We start from the raw sequence: 22203 nt of genomic DNA, 5'->3' as shown, positions 1-22203 counted from the left end.
GAGAGAAAAGCAAACTATTTTTGCACAGTTTGTTAAACTTCAATAAATGCAGAAAAATTAGGAAACTGTATATTTTGATGTCCAGTGTCCAGGGAAGTGCCTACAAAGAGTTTGGCTTTCCAGGAAGGAGAGATACCTCCTCACTTGTTGCCCCTCCCAAGAGCCAAATCTCCCAGGGCTGCCAGATTTATTACAATATTTGTCTGGGCACAGACATTTAGACATCTACATGAAAGGTTTGGCCTTTTTCCATTTGCTTTTGGTCCTCAGGGGATGAAGATACACACCAGTGCCTCCAGCCAGGATCCTGTGCTGCCCCAAGGATAAGCAACCATGCCTCAGCCTCACTGCAGTGCAGGCTAAGCCAGCCTTGGAGAGGCAAAACGGGATTTTTTTTTGGGGGGGAAACATGTGGAATCATGGAATATTCTGAGTTGGAAGGGACCTGCAATGCTCACTGCAGTCCAAATGAGCTCCTCATGGCAGAGACAGAGAATGAGCCCAGGAATATTTTATTTCTGGGAAAGATACAGACTCTAAGGCCAGTTGCTTTAGGGGTTGATAAGGTTCATAAAATGGTTTGATTTTGGATGTGGTTTGGCTGTGAGGGGAGCCCAGGGGGTGCATCAGCAGCAAATGTCTTGGGGAGAATTTTATAATAATGGGGTCAACCCCTTTCTGCACTGTGTACTCTAAACCTTGCACCCCCAGTGATGGTTGCCACAGGATTCCCTGCTCCACAAAAACCCCTCTAAAAGCTCTCTTTCCCCTCTCCTCCCCAGGAACAGCACCGTTCTGAACTCCAAAGTCATCTCTGTGACTGTGAAGCCATTCCCTCGGTCTCTCCTCACCCCTCTGGAAATCGAATTCTCCCACCTGTACAACGTAAGTGGTTCCTGGGAACCTGCCCCATCCCACGGCTGTGTTTGCTTCTGCAGGGCAGGAATGTGTTGCTGCAAGGAAGGAGGTGGTTTTGATGGGCTCCTGACATCTTCCCCCCAAAAAAACAAAGCAAACTTCATTTCCAGAGCAGCAGGAGGGTGACGCTGCTGGCACAGGGGACATGGCCGTGATTGTCCCCAGTTCACACCATTTCATCGTGGGCATCATCACACAGGAATAATTGTGCACTCATTAAAATAACTTGATGTAGCAATGGTCTTCCTTGAGGAGGGAAAGGCAGGGGGAAAGATTGTTCCCATTAATTCTGGAATATTACTGTTTTCCTCAATGCTTTCCATGGCAGGCAAAAATTCTCTCCGGGTTCCTCTGCTCAACCCTAAGCAGATTTATGGGATGGACATTTACATACCCCAGGGCCCATTCTTGTGAAGATTAGATGCCCTCCTGAGGCTCTACAACATGAATATTGAGATCTGTTGTGTCTTTGGACTTTGCTGGAGGGATTTTTCCAAAGCTGTCTCAGCAGCTGGAGTCTGAGGCAAACCTCTTCCAGGAGGCTTTAAACACACCTGACCCCCTCCTGCAGGGCTGTGCTTTTGTCCCACAAATGCAGAGGCTGTATTTGATCCACTTTCCAGAAGGGAGCAGCAAAAGGATTCTGTGTGAGAGGAGGGATAAGGAGGAAGATCCGTGGGTTGAGTCAGGAGAGAGGCAGAGTCAAACCCCTCTGCAGTGCTCATGATGCAGAACGAACCAAAGCATGTTTTATTCTGCCTTTTCAATCCCAGGGTGGCAAAAGCCATTCCAAGGATTTGAGATCCATGACAGCTCGTCTGGTATATCCCAGACACCCCATCCTTAGGGCAGTGGAAGGAGATTTACAGGCCCCACATTCCTCATTCCAGTCCAGACACTCCACAAACAGCCTGACACTGATTTGTTTCTGTTTTCCCTTTCTTGTCTCCTGGCAGGGAACAACCAACCAGACCTGCATCCTGTGGGATGAAAATGATGGGTGAGTCCTGTGGGTTTCTCTTCACTCTCAGAGGTCTGTTTGCTTTTTTGGGTGAAATCATCACAATTTTAACAGTGATGTGTCAGTTCTTGCTCTCTCCACTCGCTATTTAATTTGCCCTGATGGGGAGTGCTTCTTCCTTCACACGTGCACTGCTTCTCTCTGAGCTGTCTTTTAGTGCTGTTTTGGATTTTTCCACATAAAGGATGCATGAACTGGGACCCAGGACTGTGGAACTTCTCAGATTGAGCTCAGCACAGCTGTGCTTGGGTCTCTGCAGTGCTCACCCCAAATCATGCACTGTAAGGAGAGTAACAAAAAGTTGCAAATATGGCCTGTGGAGGTGAAGTTCAGGTGGTATGAACTTTGCATTGTGCTGCTGTGATGTAGAAAAATGATTTTTGCCAGAATTCCAGCAGTGACTGCTGCTGTTCAGGAGGGTTTGAGTGATGTGCTTGTGACCAGCAGGGGAAAAAAAAAAACATCTCAAATTACCATGAAGATTTGGGACCATAAATTCCATATGGGAAGTTGTTGTCCAAGAATGTGCATCATAGAAAGAAAAAAATAAAAACCCACAACCGCTCTGAAAGTGAGGTCTTAAATCCTGAGTGAACTTGACAAGGATACAAAGTGTTTGATTTAATGGTGGTTTTACTTCACTGACTTTTGCATCTCAGTTTGAGCACCTACCTGGCTCCTCTTCTGCTTGCAGTCAGTTCCTCTCCTTGAGATCTCAGACATTTGGCACATGCCCCTGCATTTATTATTGTTATTTATTATTATTACCAGCGCATCTGAAAAATGATTCTATTCTTGTCCTTTTATGCTCCATTAAGTAGCATATGCACACAGAGGCAGGCATCATATTTACACTCAGCTCAGTTCCTGTTGGTCTGGGATTAATTTGGCATCTCTGAGTGGATCCAAAGCAAAGCTGAAGAACCCAGAGGTTCTCCCTGCTTGTGGAATCTCTCCTGTGTTGTAGCCCAGGGCAGAACTGGCCCCTCTGGCTTCTAGTGAAAAATGTTCCAGCATTAGAAGATGGTTGAGATGCAGGTGGACTTTTAAGAAATTAATAAAAGGGGGTTTGATAGTATTTTCTGTGTGCCAAAGAGTGTGTGGGTCAGCACAGAGGGTTGGATTGGGGGGAAGCTTCAGGAGCTGGCCTGCTCTGCTAGATCTGATGTTTCTCCAAGCTGGAATGGAATTAAAGCACTTGTACAACAGCCCAGTCTTTGGCAAGTAAAGGCAGGAGCTGGAACCACTGCCCCTTTTGCTCTGCACTCCATCCCACTGCCTTTGGCTTGCCAAAAGCAGAGAGAGGGTTGTGTCCAGGAAGATGGAGATGTTTCCCTGGATTCAATTAGCTGCAGCCTGAGCATGAAAAGAGCAAAATCCAGTTTGGGCATGGCTGAGGGACAGGGATGCCATTCAGGGTGGCTACAGGAATCTGTCAGAGCTGGCACTGGGAAGTTCCTGGTAGGACACAGATGAAGGCTTGCCCAGTGCTGAGCATGGACTGAGAGGTTTGGTTGGCATTTCTGAACTGGAGGCAGAGCAGCCCAGTTCAACATCATCAGCTCTGCCTCATCCTAGAGAATGGTTTGGGTTGGAATGGATCCTAAAGAGCATCTCATTCCAACCCCCTAGACCAGGTACTGCCTGCCCTGGGAGCTCTGGCTGCTCCACACTCTTCCTCCCAAGGCTCAGCAGCTTCTTGGGGTGTCTGTTGTCCCTCTGGAAGTGCAGGATGCTGGGATTCCTTTCAGTCTTCCATCACTGCATCCTCATGGCACCAAAGAATGGGAGCTAAGAGCTGAGCAGGAAATTTCTTGCCACCAAGGCCACAGGTCAATTTTCAAGGATGGATTCCAACCCCCCAGCAGATTGGTTGTGCAAATGCTGCTGCTAAGCCTCCACTTTCTCCATGTTTTGGGATTTTAGGGTGTGTGTGTGTGCATGCCTGCAAGTGTTTGCAACCAACATTTACAATCTTGAGCAGCTGAAAAGCCCCAGATCCTGATATCAGCAGATTTTTGCTCGGACAATGTTCCAAAACTTAGAGCTGATCCAGCAAGCTCTGGCGAGGGGAGCTGCCAAACTGTTGGTGCAATATTTTAAAAGCTGATTTGCACAACATTTGAAAGCTGATTTGCTATCACTGCCACCTCTTGGGAAAGTCTAATGAAAGGCAAATTATGCAAACCCTGTTCCCCAGTCCTGACTGCTCACCTCAAACTTGAACAGTGCTCTGGAGCTGTTGAGGGGTTTGAATCACAATTTTGGGTTATTGTTTTCTGCTTGGAACAAGAACTTTTGCACCCTGGTATCTGGTAGAGGTCCTGATTGGTTTCTCTGTGCCAGGAAACCTCATGGTTCAGCCACTCTTTTGTGGTTCCCCTCTTTGCTCCCTTCTCCTCCTTCCTTCCACCTCTCCCTGTGGCCTGGAGGTTTTCCCATCCATCAGTCTCATAAGGTGGTTGTGCCAATGGGTGAATCTAAGGGTGTCCCATCCCTGGAAGTGTTCAGGATCAGGTTGGATGGGGCTTTGAGTAACCTGGTCTAGGGGAAAGTGTCCCTGTCCATGGCACAGGGGTTGGAATTAAATAATTAAATGTTCTTGAAGGTCCTTTCCAAGCCGAGCCGTTCCACGATTCTGTGAAATCCCGTTTCCCAGTTCTGATCAATTTAATGGTTTTACAGCTTCATTTCTTTGCCTGTTCTCCCCCTGCTGCATTCCCTGTGTGGCCCAAGCCAGCCTGTTGTGGTGTTGCTTTCTCAGAAGATGCTGAGCCCCCTGAAAATTCCTCTTTTGCCTCTCTCCGTGTTCCTGTCCAAGGATGGGTGGCCAGGTGGAGCTTCCTGACACTCACAGCCACCCCCCTGAGGCTGCAGATCTCAGTCACCCAAATTCCACCTGATTCCTAACCCTAACCCTAACGTGATTCCACTGACCCAGCCTCTGGTTTTAACCCCTTGCCTCCTGTGACTGAACAGGTAAAGAGGCTGGAAACCTGGAGCAATCCTCCCTTGAGAGCTCCTGCTTGTTCCTGCAGCCACCTGAGCTTCCAATCCCATCCAGAGCCAAAATCCTTTAAAGGTCACTTAAAATCCATGGGCTGTGAAGGGTTGGACTGTAAAATTGCAATTAGAATCAGACAATTATCTGGTGACCACGTGCTTCCTCAAAGATGGAGCTGTCAAACAGAGCACTTGGAAATAGAAAAAGAGGAAGGACCCTTGAGTGTTCATTAATTTGCATTTAGATGGATATTTAAGCTTGTACTATTAACAATGGATTTTTGATTTATTAATCCCAGCCCTTGTGAGTGACTCTGAGATTCGTGGGTGGCACCTCTTCCTCTCTTTTCTCTTTCCCTCGCCCCCAACTCCTCATGGCATGAAATAAGAGGGGAGAAGATCAGGGACTAATTTCTGTTGTGTTGGGTGCTGCGAGTGTGATTAATGAGCTTAGCATGGGCTGGGTAAATTGAAAGTTGAAATCAGAGAATTATTTGGGATTCTCTGGCTCTTCTCCAAGGGTATTCATCTGGAGTAATTATTGGCTGCTTAGCCCTGATGAAGTGAAAACCCAGGCAGGATCTGGTCTCCTGCTCCCTCTTTTTCCTCCTGGGACAGGGGAGGAGTTGATAAATAGAGCCATGGTTGTGTGCTCATGTTCTTGTGAGTTTCATTTCTCACCTGCCTTGCCCTGGTGCACAACAGGGATTTCATTTGGCAATGAGAACAGGAAGACAGAGCCAAGGTTTGTTACTGGTGCTGACAGCATCACTTCACGTGCCTTTACAACTCCCTGAAAGGACGTTTTAATGAGGTTGGAGTCAGTCTCTTCTCCCAGGTAAAAAGTGACAGGACAAGAGGAAATGGCCTCAAGATGCACGGGTGGAGGTTTAGATTGGATATTAGGAAAAAATTCATCACTGGGAAAGTGGTCAGGCTTTGAAACAGGCTGCCCAGGGAGGTGGTGGAGTCACCACTCCTGGGAGTATCCAAAATATGTGTGGATGTGACACTTGGGGATGAGGTGTAGTGGTGAGCATGGCAAATGTAGGTCAAGAGTTGGGCTCAGTGATCTTTTCCAGACTTAACAATTCCATGATTCTGTGGCTGCAGAGGAAGATGTGGGGCTATTTAGTGTTGCAAGGCTGTCCTGCTGCCCCATGGGGCTGCTGAGTCTGGGTTCAGGCCGTTGAAGCTGTGTTTGGGTGTTCTTTGAGCACGGGATCAGGTAAATGAGGAGAACTGGTGTGAGATGGAAAGGGACAGTCACAAACCACAAAGTGTGGGATGTCTGACAAGGGCATGGAGTGATGGGGCAAGGGGAATGGCTTTAAAGTGAAATAAAGTAGGTTTAGATGGATATTAGGAAGAAATTATTTGCTGTGAGGGTGATGTTGGAACCCTGAAAACTGGAATGCCCAAGAAAGTCTCATCCCTGGAAGTGTCCAAGGCCAGGCTGGACAGGGCTTGGACCAACCTGGGATAGTGGGAGGTGTGCCAGGGGGTTGGAATGAGAAGATATGTAAAGTCTCTTCCATCCCAAAATCCTATGAAGGGTCTGGAGAGGCAATATGGGATCAGGCTGCAACAGGTGAGCGCAACTTGTCCCCTCCTTGGTGACAACAGGGTCCAAGCCAGCTGAGGGCTTGTATTTTAGCCCCTGGTGCAGGAGACAAAATCAGGCCATGCAGGTGTGAAACCCAAGCCCAGACACACAGGGAGGGAGATCCAGCAGGTCTGCATTGCCAGGGGAGCCCTCATCCCACAGGGAACACCTGGCTCCTGAGCAACTCCTCTGCTCTTCTGTCTCATTTTAATAACTAAGCATTATAATAACCAGGCATTACAATAACTGATCTTAAGAGGCCTTTCCAAACCTTCAAAAATATATGCATAAAAGCTTTTCTGCTCCTGGAAAAGAAAGCGCCTCAGGAATCTGTGGTGTTAATTCAAGGACACCCTCGGCTTCCCTTGGGAAAGATTGTTCCAGTAATTAAAGCCTTTCACCTACCTGACTTGGGAAATGCAAACCTCACTGTTTAGAAAGGTGACCTGTACCAGCAAGGTTAGGCTTGGAGAACAAAACAAACACTGCCTCAGCTCTGGGGTGAAGTGAAACCACCTGGAAACTCGTGGTATCCCAAAATACACCTCCAGAGGCTGAGGACAGTCCTGCTCAGGGGATTTTTTCAGACAGGAACTGCTTGATGGGTAAGGTGTGTGTTAGTCCTGGAGGTGCCAGAGACACAAACCACTGGGAGAGCTTTGAAGTGTCAGAGCAAGTTTTTTTGGGGTGTTTCTGTTCGTTTGCTTTGTCTGGAACAACTCAGAGGAGCTGAATATCCCCAAAATATCCTAGAAGAAGGAATTGTTTGTATAATTTTTTTCATAGAGTAATTGTACTCTTTGGTGTTTGTGGTCCAGATACCCCATGAATCTTGAAGTGCAGCTGCTTTGCCTGAAATTCCTGGTTTTTGGGTGGGATAGCCAGTGTCTAATCTGCAGAATCTCAAGCTGTCTGAATTCCTGACTGCACATCCTGCAGGATAAAAGGAAAATCCTTGCAAGGCAGCACAAGGACACGGTGTGAGTTCCATGTGCTCCACACCACTTGTTGAAAGAGAAAGGCATTCACTTTCCTTAACTGTGCTGTTTGGGGCTTTTTGGGATCCCAGCCTTGCTGGTCTGATTCCCTTTGGAGGGCATTTACAGCTGTCTTGATTTCTCAATTCCCCACCACCAGGAACATGTCACGCAGGAATTGCCTTATCTCTACCATCCCACAGAAATTTTGCTCATCACATCAATTAATCCATCTCCCAGTGCCTGTCTTTTGAAGAAAAGCTTTCCAAAGTCAAGGAACAGCTTCTCTTTCCCCCGGTCTGTCACGCAGAGCATTGGTGACCCTGCCAGAGCTGTGGATCAGGCAGTCCCAGCCTGTCTGTGCTGACAGGGATGAGTGATTCCCCAGGTACAGACACTTCACAGAGTCACAGAATGGTTTGGCTTGAAAGGACCTCAGAGGTCCTCAAGTTCCACCACCCTGCCATGGGCAGGGACACCTTCCACTACCCCAGGTTGCTCCAAGCCCTGTCCAACCTGGCCTTGGACACTTCCAGGGATGGGACAGCCACAGCTCCTATGGGCACCCTGTGCCAGGGCCTTGCCATGCTCCCAGGGAGGAATTTCTCCCTAATATCCAACCTAAATCCACCCTTTTTCAGATTAAAGCCATTCCCCTTGTCCTGGCTCTCCATCCCTTGTCCAAAGTCCCTCTCCAGCTCTCTTGGAGCTCCTTCAGGCACTGGAAGGGGCTCTAGGGTGTCCTTGACACTTTCTTTTTTCCACTCTGAACACCCCCAGCTCTCCCAGCTGGGCTCCAGAGAAGAAGGACTTCATCCCTGATCATCTTTGTGGTCTCCTCTGGAATCTCTCCAGCAGTTCCACGTCCTTCTGATGCTGGAGGCCTCAGCGTTGGACACAGTCCAGGAAGGGTCTCACAGGGGCAGAGCAGAGGTCACCTCCCTTGACCTGGTGGTCTGTTAAAACCCTAAAACCCTGTGAGAAATCAGTGCTCTGCTCTCCCCTTTGGATCTATTAATGACATATTACATATTAATTTTACACAAATTATATATTACATCTATATTTTACTGCAACAGCCCAGCTGTGAAGGAGCAACGCTGCCCTTCATGTGATCCCAAACACGTTCTGGTGTTTGCCAGTCCCCCTGCTCCAGCTCCATTGCCCTTAATCAGTTCAATTCCCCACAGCTGCAAATCCTGCCTTTCCCACCTGCTCCTGTGGATGTGTTGGGGGATGTCAGTGAGGGAAGAAAGCCTCGTGCTGGCTACACAGGGGCATGCAGGGAGGTTAATCTGAATATTCCCATTAGTTCCCCTGTGTTAAACCCAGTTAGAAGGATCCCTTAATTCAGCCTGTCTGACTGCACTCACAATGTGCAACCAGGCAGATGGAATTACAGTCCCAGGAGGCTTTTTCTAGCCCTAGGTGAGAGCAGACAAAACAGGGCAATGCAGTGAAACCCAGTCACACCTCCAGAGCCTGAGGATTTGTCCCTGTTCAGCCTCTGGGCTGCTGGGAGCACAAAGAAAGGCAGATTTCAGGGGGCTGTTTTACCAGACACCTCCTTGGTTACAAGGACACCTTTTCCTGGGAGTTGTTGCCTGGATTCCTGGTGTTTCAGGAAAGAGGTGGCCAATTCTGTCAGCACAAAGCAGCAGAGCACAGGGCTGTGTCCATCCCTGTTTGGGACGGGAGTTAAACTCCTTTGGATTTTGCTGAGCTACTTCCCAGTGGTCAGAATTGTCCACAGAATTGGAACAGCAGTGCTGGGTTGTTCTCCAGTGCCTCTCACAAGACAGGATGCAGGAGAAGCTGAGCAGAACACGAGGCCTTTGCTGCCTGCCATCAGAGCAAGGTTTAATTCTTTTGACAGAAGGGAAAAGGGGAGAGGACCGAGGATTCAGAGGCCCTGAATCAAATGTTCCCTTGCTTCCCTAGCCAGCTCAGGCATATGGGTGGAATAAATGAATTCTCTCTACAGAGCTGGCAGAAGCCAGACACTGACACCTGGAGGATGCTCCCACTGGGAAGGGGCTTTGGGGTCAGTGATGATTCCCAGCCTCAGCTCAGTGCTGAGGGTGAGAGCTGGAGCCTCGTGAGGTTCAGGATGGTTCCTGTGCTCACATGTGTTTGTGCTGTGTATTCTGGAACAAAAATCCAAACAAACAAGCACCAGGAGCAGCTGAGGGAGCTGAGGGGCTCAGCCTGGAGAAAAGGAGTCTCAGGGGGGACCTTCTGGCTCTCCACAATCCCCTGACGGGGGAGGAAGGGGCAGCCAGGTGAGGGTCAATGCTTTTCCCAGTTAACAAGCAACAGGACAGGAGGAAACAGACTCAAGTCACACCAGGGAAGGTTTAGATTGGATATTAGGGAAAATTACTTCATGGAAAGAGTTGCCAAGCCCTGGAACATGCAGCCCAGGCTGGTGGCTGAGTCACCATCCCCTGAGGGATTTAAAAAATGCATAGATGTGGCACTTGGGGTTGAGGTTTAGTGGTGAACATGGCAGTGCTGGGTCAAGATCTGGGTTTGAGGCTCTTTTCCAACCAACAATTCCATGATTCTATGGCTGCATCCCTGCCTTGCCATCCCTGCCAGCTCTGCTGGAGCCATCTTCATGGACATGCCAGGCTGCTGAGGGTGGCTTGTGGTGGAAATCCAGCTTAACTTTCCCAGGTTGCCTGAGGAGACTCCAGGCTGTAACAACACAGCCCAGGCATCTGTGTGTGCTGGTGGAGAGCTTTGGGTCACAGCTCCAGGCCTTGAAGTGTGGGGGAAAAGGCAGACTGGGGAAATCTGCTGCCTGATTTTGGTGTGCTCTAACTCCAGTGACTCGACAGGGTGCAGCTTTGAACCAGCTTCAAGGCAGGCTCGGTGCATGGAGGAGACAGAAAGAGCTGCACCAGCAGAATGCTCTGCACCCTCTGTGTGTGAAATTCAGAGTGGAGTCGCTTTACCTCCACGTGCTTCTTTTCTGGATTGATTATTCTGCCTTTATGGGCTCAAGAAATTCTGTCTGGGTACAGAGCACCACTTTCCAAATGGTTCTGTCTCTATCCTCTGGAACAGGATAGACTTTGCTGGGAGCTGAGGGCCCAAGAGCAGCTTGTGCATATTTGAGGAAGGTGTGTTATGACCACAAGTGCTTCAGGACCAGGGCTGGACAAATTCCAGACCATCAGCACTAGGCAGATGTTTGAGCAGGTGGTTTTTATGTGTTTCTGTTCAGGAGAGAAGAAGAAGTTTGCCCATCAGGCTTCTTTTGTTCAACTTCCTTGCAAGACGGAGGCAAGTTCTGATGAACTTCTGAAAATGTCTCATTTTTTAATGAATCCTTGAGCTGCAAGCCAGAAACAGCGGTATCCACCACAACCAAAATAAATTTTGTATTTCTAAAACTTCAGCATAGACTCAGAGAATGGTTTGAGTAGAGAGGGACCTTCAAGACCATCCCATTCCAACCCTGTTCCATGAGCAGGGACACCTTCCACTACCCCAGGTTGCTCCAAGCCCCATCCAACTCAGCCTTAGACACTTCCAGGGATCCAGGGGCAGCCACAGCTTCTCTGGGCACCCTGTGCCAGGGCCTCGGCACCCTCCCAGGGAAGAATTTCTCCCTAATATCAAATTTTATCTGTTTTGTCCATTCCAGTCCCAGACCCCTCATTCTCATGATGGGATTCCATGGGAATGGTCAGGGTGCAGACTCTTGAGTCCATGCCATTGCTCAAAGGTTATGGACTGGCAGGATGGACAAGGTAGGGCTGTGGATGTGGTGGAAAAGGCTCCAGAACTGGCACACTGTGAATAAGGATGGGGAGAGTTTGCCCCTGTTTTAAAGAGGAGAAAAGGATTAGTGTTCATTTTCACCTGACTGCTTGTGCACTATCCTAGAAGATGAAATGTTCTGCTAAAACAGCAGCAAAAAGAGGCCACAGTGCCCAGGATGCAGCCCTTGTCTAATGATGAATTTTCTGTGTGTCTGGGCAAATCAGTGTAAGCTTCGTGCCTCAGTTTTCCCCGAGCCTGCTGTGCTAAATAACATCAGACAGCTCCTCGAAATGTCAGAAAATCTGGGAGCAAGGAGGTCTTGTTAGTGAGCAAAAATAAGCATTCCTATTAATCACTGAGAACTGGTTATCTAAAGGTGAGTTTGATGGTCAGACTGGTCACCCAGAGGAGCTCCCGTCATGTTTTTTGTTTTGTGTGGGCAGCAGGGAGGGTCACCACGTCAATTTTGGTCTTCATGAGGTAAAATGAGGAGGCTCAGGGCCACCACTGTGAGATTGCTCACGTGAGGGCACGAGACACCAACCTGTGCATCCCACCTGAGCTCTCCACGGCCTCTCAGCCCCATGGCAGAGAGGATTAGCAAAAACATGGAATATCCAGCCTGCTCTGACAGCCAACTCGATGTGGAGCTCGACAGATTCTCCCAGTGGCCATCCTGAAAGGCAGTGAGCAAAACTCCCGGAGAAGATAAATCCTTTGTGTGCTGCCCATCAGATTTATTTGGATGCACTTTAACCCTCAGTCAGAAAAATAACTGATGCAGTGAGGTCAAAAAGCCCAATTTCACAGAACAGAACAATTTTCAGACTTGTCAAGGCTCTTTCCAGGGCTTTGCAAATCCTTTAATTCAATTACAGCGCTGACCAGTTGGAAGATGAGTGTTCATCTCCCAGAGCTCCCTTCTGCCTCAGGCCAGAGCTGCATCTCCAGGGGGTTTAATGGACATGCGGAATGTTGGTGGGATGTCAGGAAGGGGTTTGCTGGCTGTCTCTGAGGGAATAAATTCACCCTCTGCCAGAGCCTGGTGCATGGCAGGATGAGGGTGGCAAGGCCCTGGCACAGGGTGCCCAGAGAAGTTGTGGCTGCCCCATCCCTGGAAGTGTCCAAGGCTGGATTGGACAGGGCTTGGAGCAACCTGGGGTAATGGAAGGTGTCTCTTCCTGTGGAAAGGGATTGGAATGGGATGATGTTTCAGGTTCCTTCCAACCCAAACCACTCTGTGATTTTATGGTGGTGGCCTGAAGCCTGACCCCTCAAGAGCCTTGATCTTCCCAGGTTTGAGGAGAACCATTCTTGCTGCTGAGGATGGAAGTGCAGGTGATGCCTTGTGAAGGCTGACCTAGAACAGAGACTAGACAGGATAAAGTAGGGATTTATTAGAAGGCCAAGGATCCACCTTGGGCAGCACAAAAGCCAGCCAGAGCTACACCCAAGGTGAACCAAAATGGTCACAAAATGCATGACCAGTCACAGGGTCTCTCACTTCTATAAGTTTTGGTCTATTTGCATATTGGAATGAATTGTCCAATTACAACTTTAAGGTTATGAAGTCCCATCCTTCTTGTTTTTCTCTCTTCAGTCCTTGTTTATGCTCTTGGGCCTGAAATTTGGATCATCTGTCCTTGGTCCCCAGCTAGAGAAGGAATTGTTTTGTTTACCTAGTCTGTGAAGAGAGCTTGCTATCCCCTAATACAAAGCTCAGAAGTACACACTAAAGCAGCCCAGAATCTGAAAAATATAAAAGCCAAAACCTGAGGCATCACAGGCAGCAAAATGGGTAGGAAGCACATCGAGTCCTCCCCATTTTTGGGTAATGGATCCAATCCACCACCAGCCAGCAAAGGAGACAAAAATGGAAAGGGTCATAATTGCACTGATGAGTGATTTTTCTGTCCCCAGAACCAGAACTGTGTCATTTTCAGGTGGGGAAGGAGAAACCCAGGGAGTGTTTTATCCTCTGTCACCAGGAGGAGCAGAGCAGAGCCACAACTCATCTTTCCTGCCCTGTCTCACAGCTCTGCTGGTGGCTCTGAATAAAAGTTAACTGTGGCCTGAACTGGGAGAAAAGGAGCCCAGAGGAGCTGGGATCCAAGAGAATGCTATTCCTTTTTAGCTGTGGTTATTATTTATTTAACGGTGTGTAGAGCTCATATGTCAAATCTTAAGGAAGGAATCTTCAAACCTCAGCAAGGCTACTGACACAGGAATATCCCAGGGATAATCAATATGCCACTGACTTTTTTTCACCCATAATCCCAGGCTGGGGCCTGGGCAAAGGGGTGTTGCAGGGTTTTTTTCTGGCTGCCATCTGGGATATCTTTACCTTTAATCTTCCATGCCAGCCCAAATTGAAGCTGCAGTAATGTATCACTGCTGCTGGGAATTGTGTTCAGACAGATCTTTTCCAGCCCTGGTATCCCAAGTATTGGTCAAAACAGTGCTGGAGAGTTTCCTGACATTTAAAATATGTTCCAAGGGACTGATTGGTTACTGGTGTTGATGAGGGAGGCAGAACTCTGTGATGCAAATGCCTAAAATCCAAGAAAAAAGTGTCTCCAGAGCTGCTGCACATGGAACAACACAAGGAGAGTGGCGGGAGCTCCCTGTGTCCAGCATTACTGCAGAATCTAGGTCCTGGCTGGGAAAATCATCCTTCAGCTGCAAAGGTACCTGGAGAAAAGGGATTTTTGATGCCTAACGTGTAATTTAAACATGCCCAAGGCATGGAGATCCAGTGTGAATGCAAGGATGGGGAAAGCACACACATGGCTGTGGCTGTGTTGCAGTCCAGGATTTTTTTCAATCATTAAAGTCACACTGATGAGTGCCAGGAGAGAATCTGCTGCTCGTCCCCAGGAGAAACAACTCAGGGTGAGCGGGGAGATTGAAGATGTTTTGCATGAGATACATGGAACAGGGCAGGGGAAGAATTTCAGAATTGCCATTGGAATGGAATGGAATGGAATGGAATGGAATGGAATGGAATGGAATGGAATGGAATGGAATGGAATAGAAATAGAAATAGAAATAGAATAGAATAGAATAGAATAGAATAGAATAGAATAGAATAGAATAGAATAGAATAGAATAGAATAGAATTTTCTGTTAAAAGGGACTAAAAACAATCATCAGCTTCAACTTGCCCAACCATTTCAGGGCTATCCAAAAGTTATTAAGAGGTTTTCCAAATCCCTCTCAAACACTGACAGGCTTGAAAGATTGATCACCTCTCTGGGAAGCCTGTTCCAGTGTTTGACAATGGTGTACGTAAAGAAATGCTCCGTAAAATCAGTTTGAAGTGATAGTGAGGTGCATTCCACCATGGCATTCCCAGGAATATCCCGTTTGTGGGACAAAATGGTTTTGATTTTCTTTTTTCCAGGTAGCTATAAAAAGAACTCCCCCTCTCCACCCCCACTTCTGGAGGGCTGCTGTGTTTGTCTCCACTCAGGCATCAGCACCTCCCAAGTGTTGTTAGAAAATGTTATCACGGCACCGGGCATTTCTCATCTCATTTCTACCCAACTCGCTCCGTTTACAAGTGCAACAGAAATGCAAAAGATGCTTTTGCTAATTGCCAGCTCTGCCAGCTCCTCCCAGGGTCTGGGAGGCAGCTGAGGTTGTCCTGCCTGTTCTCTCTCCAGCAAAGAGCTGCTGCTGCAGTCTGTGGACCAGGACTTACATGACTCCTGTTACTGTCATGCCCCAGCATTTCACAGCTTTCAGTGTGCTGTTGTTGCAACTGGAGCTGAACAAAAAAAAAAAAAAAAAAATAGAAGTCTCCTTTTCTAGGTCACTTACAGCTCTGAATTTTCTTTTACATTTGCCTTTACCCAGATTAGTGTTTTTGGAGGGTTTAGGAGGGAGCAGTGTTGGTCCAATGACAAGTGTCACTTTGCTTTGGAGGCTTGCAGGGGTGAGACGGCTTCAAAACGCAGCAGAACTGACAGGAACTCTCAGAACATTTTCTGCTCCTCTGAAGCAGGAGCGATGTGGGGACCTGCTCTCAGGTCCCCTGAACAAGGAGCATTTATTTTTGTCCTCCTGGCCTCCCCACCCCCCCAAGAAAAGCTTTCAGAAGAGGTGGCCTGGGAGCCCCCAGCTTGTGAGCGGTGCTCCTTCACTCTGACACCTCCTGTCATCTCAGGAAAGAAAGGAAGATCAAACAGGAGGATGGAGTGGGAGCTGTCACATCCACTGTACTTTTCCTGCTCAGTTCTGTTACCCTTGGGCAGATGAAGGCTGGGACCAACAGCTTCATCCCTTTGGTCCTAACCTACCTGTCTGCTCGCTGCTCAGTCTGTGTGGATGACCTTGATTCACGAGCCAGCAGTGCTGGCAGGGACATTTTAGGTGGGCTGGGGAGGAAACTGCCAGATTTACACCTTATCACCGTGGTTTCCAAACTTTTTTTCCTTTCAGGACTCCTGAGTGTCAAACTAAATGTTCTGATCAACTTTCTCCACACACTCAGACCACCTTTGATTTCCAGAATCTGTCTCTCTCCCCAACTTGTTCTGCTTCCTTGCTGGCTCCAGAAAGTTTCTTCTCTGCAAAATCTTCACTGTTTATTCCTTATTTTGATGCTTATCTACTTCTCTGCTCTGGACATTCCCCTCTGCCCACCTTCCTGGCTGGGATGGAAAGAGCTGCAGCAGCAGGAATCTCCCTTTCCCCACCCTCTGCAATCTGATCTCCCCCTTTGGAGATTCCTGGGTCCAGGTGCCAGCTTGGCTTTCAGAGAAATCACCCTGGCAATGAGCAGTCCTGCACCAGAGGATAAAAGCTTCCTGCTGGGATTTCATCTGCATTTCATCTGTGATGGTGATACTGCCTGGCTTCATCCCCGTGCTCCCTGCCTCCCCTGGGCCCTGGCTAAGAGAGTGCCAGGAGGGTTGAGTGCATTCAGCTGTTACTGGCTTAATCCATGAGATATCAGTGAGGCTCGGGGGGACTGCTGAATTTCCCAGCTTGGGAGCTATAGACCCAATCCTGATCCCTGCACCACAATCCTTTGAGCAGCAGGAGCTGTTTCTCCCTCTGGAGGGATGTTCCAGTGTGGAAGCAGAGCCCAGGGAATCTGTTCAGGTCTGCAGGAGGTGCAGAGGAAGGGCTGAAATGATCACCCTGCCAAGGGAGGAGGCAGAGATAGATGTGTTTGGCACTGGTTTATGTGCACTTTAGTGCTGGGCAGGTTTGTGGGGGGTGGATGGGCAGGAAATAAAGGACATTTCACCCCTAGGACTGTGCCTGCTCCTGCACCATCAGCAATTCCTGCAAGAAAGGCCAATCCCAGTGCTGCAAAGCCCAGACAGGAGAGCAGAGACATTTTTCAGTAAAAATTGCTTTAGCCAGCACAGTCATCATCAGTGCTGCCTTATAATTGGCAAGTATTTAATTAGCTGAGGAATATTCCACATCTTCTCACTAAGTGGGAAGTCAGAAGCTCCCTTTGGGATGAATGCTCTCCCAAACCTGTCACTGCACCTCAGCTGAACCTCAGCACATAAAGTACAGCAGACAGCTGAGTACGAGCTGGCACAGATGCTGCAACATCTGTCCAGTTTGGGAAAGGTGGGTGGCTGAAGGTAGGGGTGTCACTGAAAGTGGGAGTGGAGTGGAGTGGAGTGGAATGGAATGGAGTGGAGTGGAGTGGAGTGGAGTGGAGTGGAGTGGAGTGGAGTGGAGTGGAGTGGAGTGGAATGGAATAGAATAGAATAGAATAGAATAGAATAGAATAGAATAGAATAGAATAGAATAGAATAGAATAGAATAGAATAGAATAGAATAGAATAGAAACAGAACAAAAGTCAAGTCCACTACCTGTTTTTTTTGGGGAACCCTCTGTCCTTTCTACTTCCAGATATACAGAGATATACCAGGATAGGGACAAGGGAGGAGAAAGCCTAATGAAGACATATTGCTGGGAGTAGAGAGGTTTCCACCAGCTTGTATTTCTGCAAGCCATTTTTGTTAGCAGAAAGTGGCTTTAAAAGGTTTTGATAGCAATCCCTCTTTGCATGAGCTCCAGAGGGGCCGGCAGAGCGTGTGGGTACCAGCGTGGCTTTGGTTAAACACATTTGCAGTAGCAAAGCTGGGAAAGGACTCCCCCTCCTCCCCCGTGACCTGCTTTCCTGAGAAAAGCACAAGCAGATCCGTGTTGCTCCGCTCAGCACCTGCTCCTTATTCCTGCTCCTTGCAAAATTGCTGGGGTGCTGTGGCTCCACACCTTTCCTCCCAGATATCCATGGCAGAGAGGCAGGAATTAGAGCAGACACAACCACTGTCATGCAGCCCACTTAAAACCACTGGGACTGCATGGCAGGGGAAATCTTCCTGCAGGAAAATCCTCTGCCAGCTTTGCAGGTCTGGAGCTTGATTTGTGTTTGCAGCTGCTGCTCGTGTGGGCTGGAGAAGGGAAGTTTGCTGTTTTCCAGCTTCACTACAATCCTCTGCTTTGCTGCCAGTGGCTCCCTGCATCCCTGCATCCCTGCATCCCTGCATCCTCACAGCTGCCAAGCTGTGCCAAGGTACCGTTCTGGCAGCCTGAATCCAGCTGCCTCAGTGCCGCTGTGTTCCCACTCCTCCCGAGGGATATCTCCCTCTTCCCTCTGATCCATCAGGGCTCTGCCCACCAGGGAGATGTTTACATCGACCCCCCCTGGTGAGACAACATCAGATCAGCTCCCAGGAGGGCTGAGAACGGCGTGTTCAAGGAGAGGGGGCAGCGTGATCTTAAACATCAGCATTTATTTATTTATTAGCATTTATTTAGCCATGGCTGTACCAGCCCCCTCACTACATTAGCATCCTCTCGATTTCTCACAGGTTTCCTCCCCTTGTGCAAGTGCAAATCCAAAGCAAAACCTCTGGATTCTTTTCTACACCCACATAAATAAGGGCAGAAGTCACACTAGTCCCATCTGAGTGGGTTTTTTGCCGTTTTCATTGAATTTGATTTGCCCCCTCCCTCCCAAAACTTGTAATGAGGCAGCATTTCATGTGACAGGACATTTATGGCTGCTCCAGGCACAGCATAGCAATGAGGAGGTGGTGCAGCATCCCCGATCCAGGATCCAAATGACCTTCAGGAGCAGGCAGATGTTGCTTTCCGAAATTTGGGCTGGGAACGAGGGACACATTCCACGCGTTCAAGGAGCTGCCAGCTCAGCTTCACTTGGCTGCTCCACTCCCATGAAATGCTCATTTCATGGCGTGCAGAGGAAAAGGAGGCCAGAGGGAAAGGAAGGACCACAGGAAAGCAGTGGCAGGGAAAAAAATGTGCCAAACTGAGCTCACGCTGACTAAACCTTTTCATCTTCAGAGCAGCATCCCCATGTCCATGTGGGGGTGTGTACCTGTGTAATCCTACTCTCACCTGGCTCAGATCCCTCTGATGGAGGCTTGAAGTGCTCGTTGAGTTTGATTTTGATGTTTCCCTGAGGTTCTGCTGATGGGAATCCTGCCAGGAACAGCAAGGCTCAAGGCTGTGTTTGTCCCAGGAGAAGAGTTGTATCAAAAGGGACAGGTTCACACAGCCAGGCTGTGGCTTCCACATCCCTGGGAATGTCCAAGGTCAGGTTGGATGCAGTTTTGAGCAGCCTGGTCATTGCTCATTACAATGAGCTTGAAATGCCCCTTCCAACCCAAACCATTCCATGCTTCTTTTGTAGGTGCCCCTAGGTCTGCATCACCCAGGAAAGTCTCATTAGAATGTCTGAAAAAAACACCTCAGGGTTTTAAAAGCTGAACCTCACAACCTCATCCAGTTCCTCCACTCCCCTCACTCTCCCAGGAATAGGGTCTTAGATGCTCCAGTGGAAAATGTGGGTTGCTGGTGCTAAAAGAAGGTGGCAGTTCACGAGAAACCTTTCTCCTGGCAATCCCGGCATGGGAATGTGCAGCATCCATTCGATCTTCTCTGCTACCAGAGTATCAGAACAATAAAAATTGTAGAATCATCAGATAGCTTGGGTTGAAAAAGATGTTTCGACATCTGATGTGTTGTGAAGGGATGAGGATCCTCTGCTCCCAGGGCTGGAGCCCAGGGGTGAACCTGCTCCACCTGCTCCACTTTGATGGGGATGTTGGCCGAGCTGTCTCTTCCTTTGGGCTGTGAAGGAGCAGGTGTGAAAGGTGAGCTCCCATGTCGAGCTCTCCCACCATTCCTTTGGAGGTGGCTGGCAGGAGATAAATTAGGAAATGCTGGGTGAGCAGACAGCTCCAAAGGGATCAGCAGCTCCCCTGGTTTCAGAGTGATTTGAAAATACCCCCAGAATTTATCTGTAAAGTGCCAAACCCTTCTCTAATGACTGCATGCATCCCCTCTCCTTTACTTCAGTGCAGGGCTTTCAACTTTTTAGGGTGATTGCCTTTCCTTTGCTTTTAATTCCCCTTCTCAGCTGGAAACAGCAGAGCATGAAGCCATCCAGAGTTCTTAGGTCCAGATATCTCTGTTACTGTAAACCAGCTGCATCTGTGAAAACTTTATTCTTAGGAGATTTGTGTGGGTTTTGTGAAATGCATTGAAGCAATTTGTACCTCTAAAGGGCCACATTTCCATCTTGGTTACGGTTAATCTTTAATCCAGCATCTTCATCTTTGCCTGCAGCACCTTAATTTTGCTTCTTGATTTAATTTCTTTTACCGTCTGCTACCTCCTCCCATTCCAGCCCCTCTGTCATCCGCCTGATTTATTTTATTTTGTCTCTTTATCCTCTAGCCCTGCGCTCAGCCATCAAAATGTTCTGATTTAGGTTTCTCAGAAGCAGCATCCCCTGGAGCTGAGGTTTTGGTAGCAGGAGAGCCATCCTTCTTCCCAACCTGGCCCTGGGGCCTCCTGTGCTCTCGGAGACAGGGCCGGGATGTCGGCAGCACTGTTTGTTTGCTCTTTTGGGAAGTGCTGTTTAGAGGTAGACAGGAGGCAATCTGCCTGTCTCCATCCCTGGCTTTGCCATGGAAAGCTGGGAAGAGCATCAAGATGGATATTTCAGAGAGGGAGAAGCTGAAAAACAGAGGGCACAAGGGACAGGAGATCTGGAACACAGCTGGGACTTGCAGGCTCTCTGTTCAGAGCTAGCAACAAACTTTCATCTCCCTCTCTCCTTTCAGTCCCATGCACCAGAAATTTTGGGCTCAAAATCCCCAAGTGGACAATTCCAAAATCCCCAAACCATTGCCAGGGTTTGGTGTGGGCAACCACAGGGTGATGGTTGTGGTCATGTCAATCCTGCTGCTCCCCTGAGCTCTGTCTGGGGGCTGGTTTGGGGGCTCTGGGGGATTTTAGGCTCAGCTGGGGACATCCACAGAGTTGGAAGTGCTGAGCAGCGAACAGGACATTTGAGAACAGAGGATGTGAGTGAGACATCTCCTCCCAGGTGTTTTCATTGCTCTCCCAGCCTTTAATCCAAGTGCATTTGTACATCCTCGAGCAGCCAAAGGGAGCGTTTCCAGCTCGCTCACTGCTGGCTGCAATGTCCTACATTTCTATTGTCTCAGCAAAATAATTTCCTACCTTGTTTTTCCCATTCTTCCCATCTTTCCCATGAGGCTTGAGCGTGGGACCATGATGTCCATGTGCAGGAGATGGTGGATCCTGGTAATGCACTCGGTTCCTTGGAGGATTTTCCCTGGAATATTTTTGGTACACGTGGCAAAGCTGCTGCTCATCCCTTGGGTGTATTGATTGTTGTTTTCTGTGCAAACAGGAAAATTTCCCAATTTCTCAGAAGTGATTCTAGGATGACTGGCTGTTATTCAGGGCAGAGAAAGAGGATTGCCTGGATCAGCTACAGGTTAATTACTGATGTGGAGACTCATCCTTTTCTAAACAGAAAAGCAGAGTCCCATCTTTTGGGCCATGATCCAGGTTGACCCTTCCTAGCTGGAGAGGGAATAACTACAAAACCAGCCCCAAGTCTCTGGCATCTTGTGGTAATTGGGAAATTATAGCAGGAAAGCTGACATGGAAGCTGAGGGAGTGAGCAGAACATCTGTGTGTCCAGCTGGAACATGCACACAGCACATTTGCTCAAACAGGCAGTTTCAGGAGGGTCCTGCAGGGTGGTACAACGAGGGGACAACAGCCCAGCCCGGGCTCCGGTTCTTGCCATGCAGGACCTGCCAAAACACATCCACACAAGCTCAAGGACACCCGAGGAGCTGCCCCTGGAGAGAAGCATCCTGCAAGGCCTGCATGAGCAGCTGTGAATGTCACGTAGGGGTAGGAGGGAGGCAGATCCATCACTCGCTGCTCTCACCTTGTCCTCTGCTGGAAAGCAGCCCCGTATGGTAATGAGAGCAGCCGTCCTCCTGCTCATCTTTCCATCCCTCTTTTGTCCCACTGATACACTTCTCTCCACTTGGAAAAGTCGGCTTCAAAAAGTCCCAACTTCTGCTTACAATATTTTCACAGTAGCTCCTGTTTTTGCCTTTTTTCCAAGGTGATCTTGATACCCAATGAGTTTAGGCAAGACAGGGAATTGGCTGAGTTGCCAGCACTGGAGGGATTTAAAAGATGTGTAGATGTGGCACTTGGGGACACTGTTTAGTGGTAGGTTTTGCAGTTCTGTGTTATCAGTGGGACTCAAACATCTTTTTTGATCCAAACTATTTGATGATTCTATAATTTTTATTGTTCTGATACTCTGCTAGCAGAGAAGATCGAATGAAGCAGTTTTACCCCAAAATATATCTTATTTATAAAATTTATTTAGAATATTACACATTATTAGAATTATTACACATTTATTTAGAATATTACACAATTTTTATTTTATTTATAAATCTGCAGTCTTACTCATAGCTCCTAATCTAGGAGTTACGACCTGGATTTCTTACACTGAAAGGATTCCAGAAATAATGTAAGGGTGGTTTTGGTTCTG

The 22203-nt window shown here is 48.3% G+C and overlaps 1 protein-coding gene across 11 annotated transcripts in view; it reads left to right on the top strand.

The window, feature by feature from the left end:
• The window catches only part of ADGRB1 (adhesion G protein-coupled receptor B1), a 283170-nt gene that overhangs the window by 162415 nt on the left and 98552 nt on the right, over positions 1–22203 (top strand). For all 11 annotated transcript variants that reach the window (XM_077781813.1, XM_077781806.1, XM_077781809.1 and 8 more), the window contains 2 exons: positions 783–885; positions 1875–1918. In XM_077781813.1, the coding sequence (XP_077637939.1) occupies positions 783–885; positions 1875–1918 (147 nt within the window). The remainder of the gene's footprint in view (positions 1–782; positions 886–1874; positions 1919–22203) is intronic.

The sequence above is a fragment of the Lonchura striata genome, chromosome 1, assembly GCF_046129695.1.
Source record: "Lonchura striata isolate bLonStr1 chromosome 1, bLonStr1.mat, whole genome shotgun sequence".
In the NCBI taxonomy this organism is placed as follows: domain Eukaryota; kingdom Metazoa; phylum Chordata; class Aves; order Passeriformes; family Estrildidae; genus Lonchura; species Lonchura striata.
The sequence above is the reverse complement of the archived record's forward strand: the minus strand, read 5'-3'. Positions and strand labels throughout refer to the sequence as shown.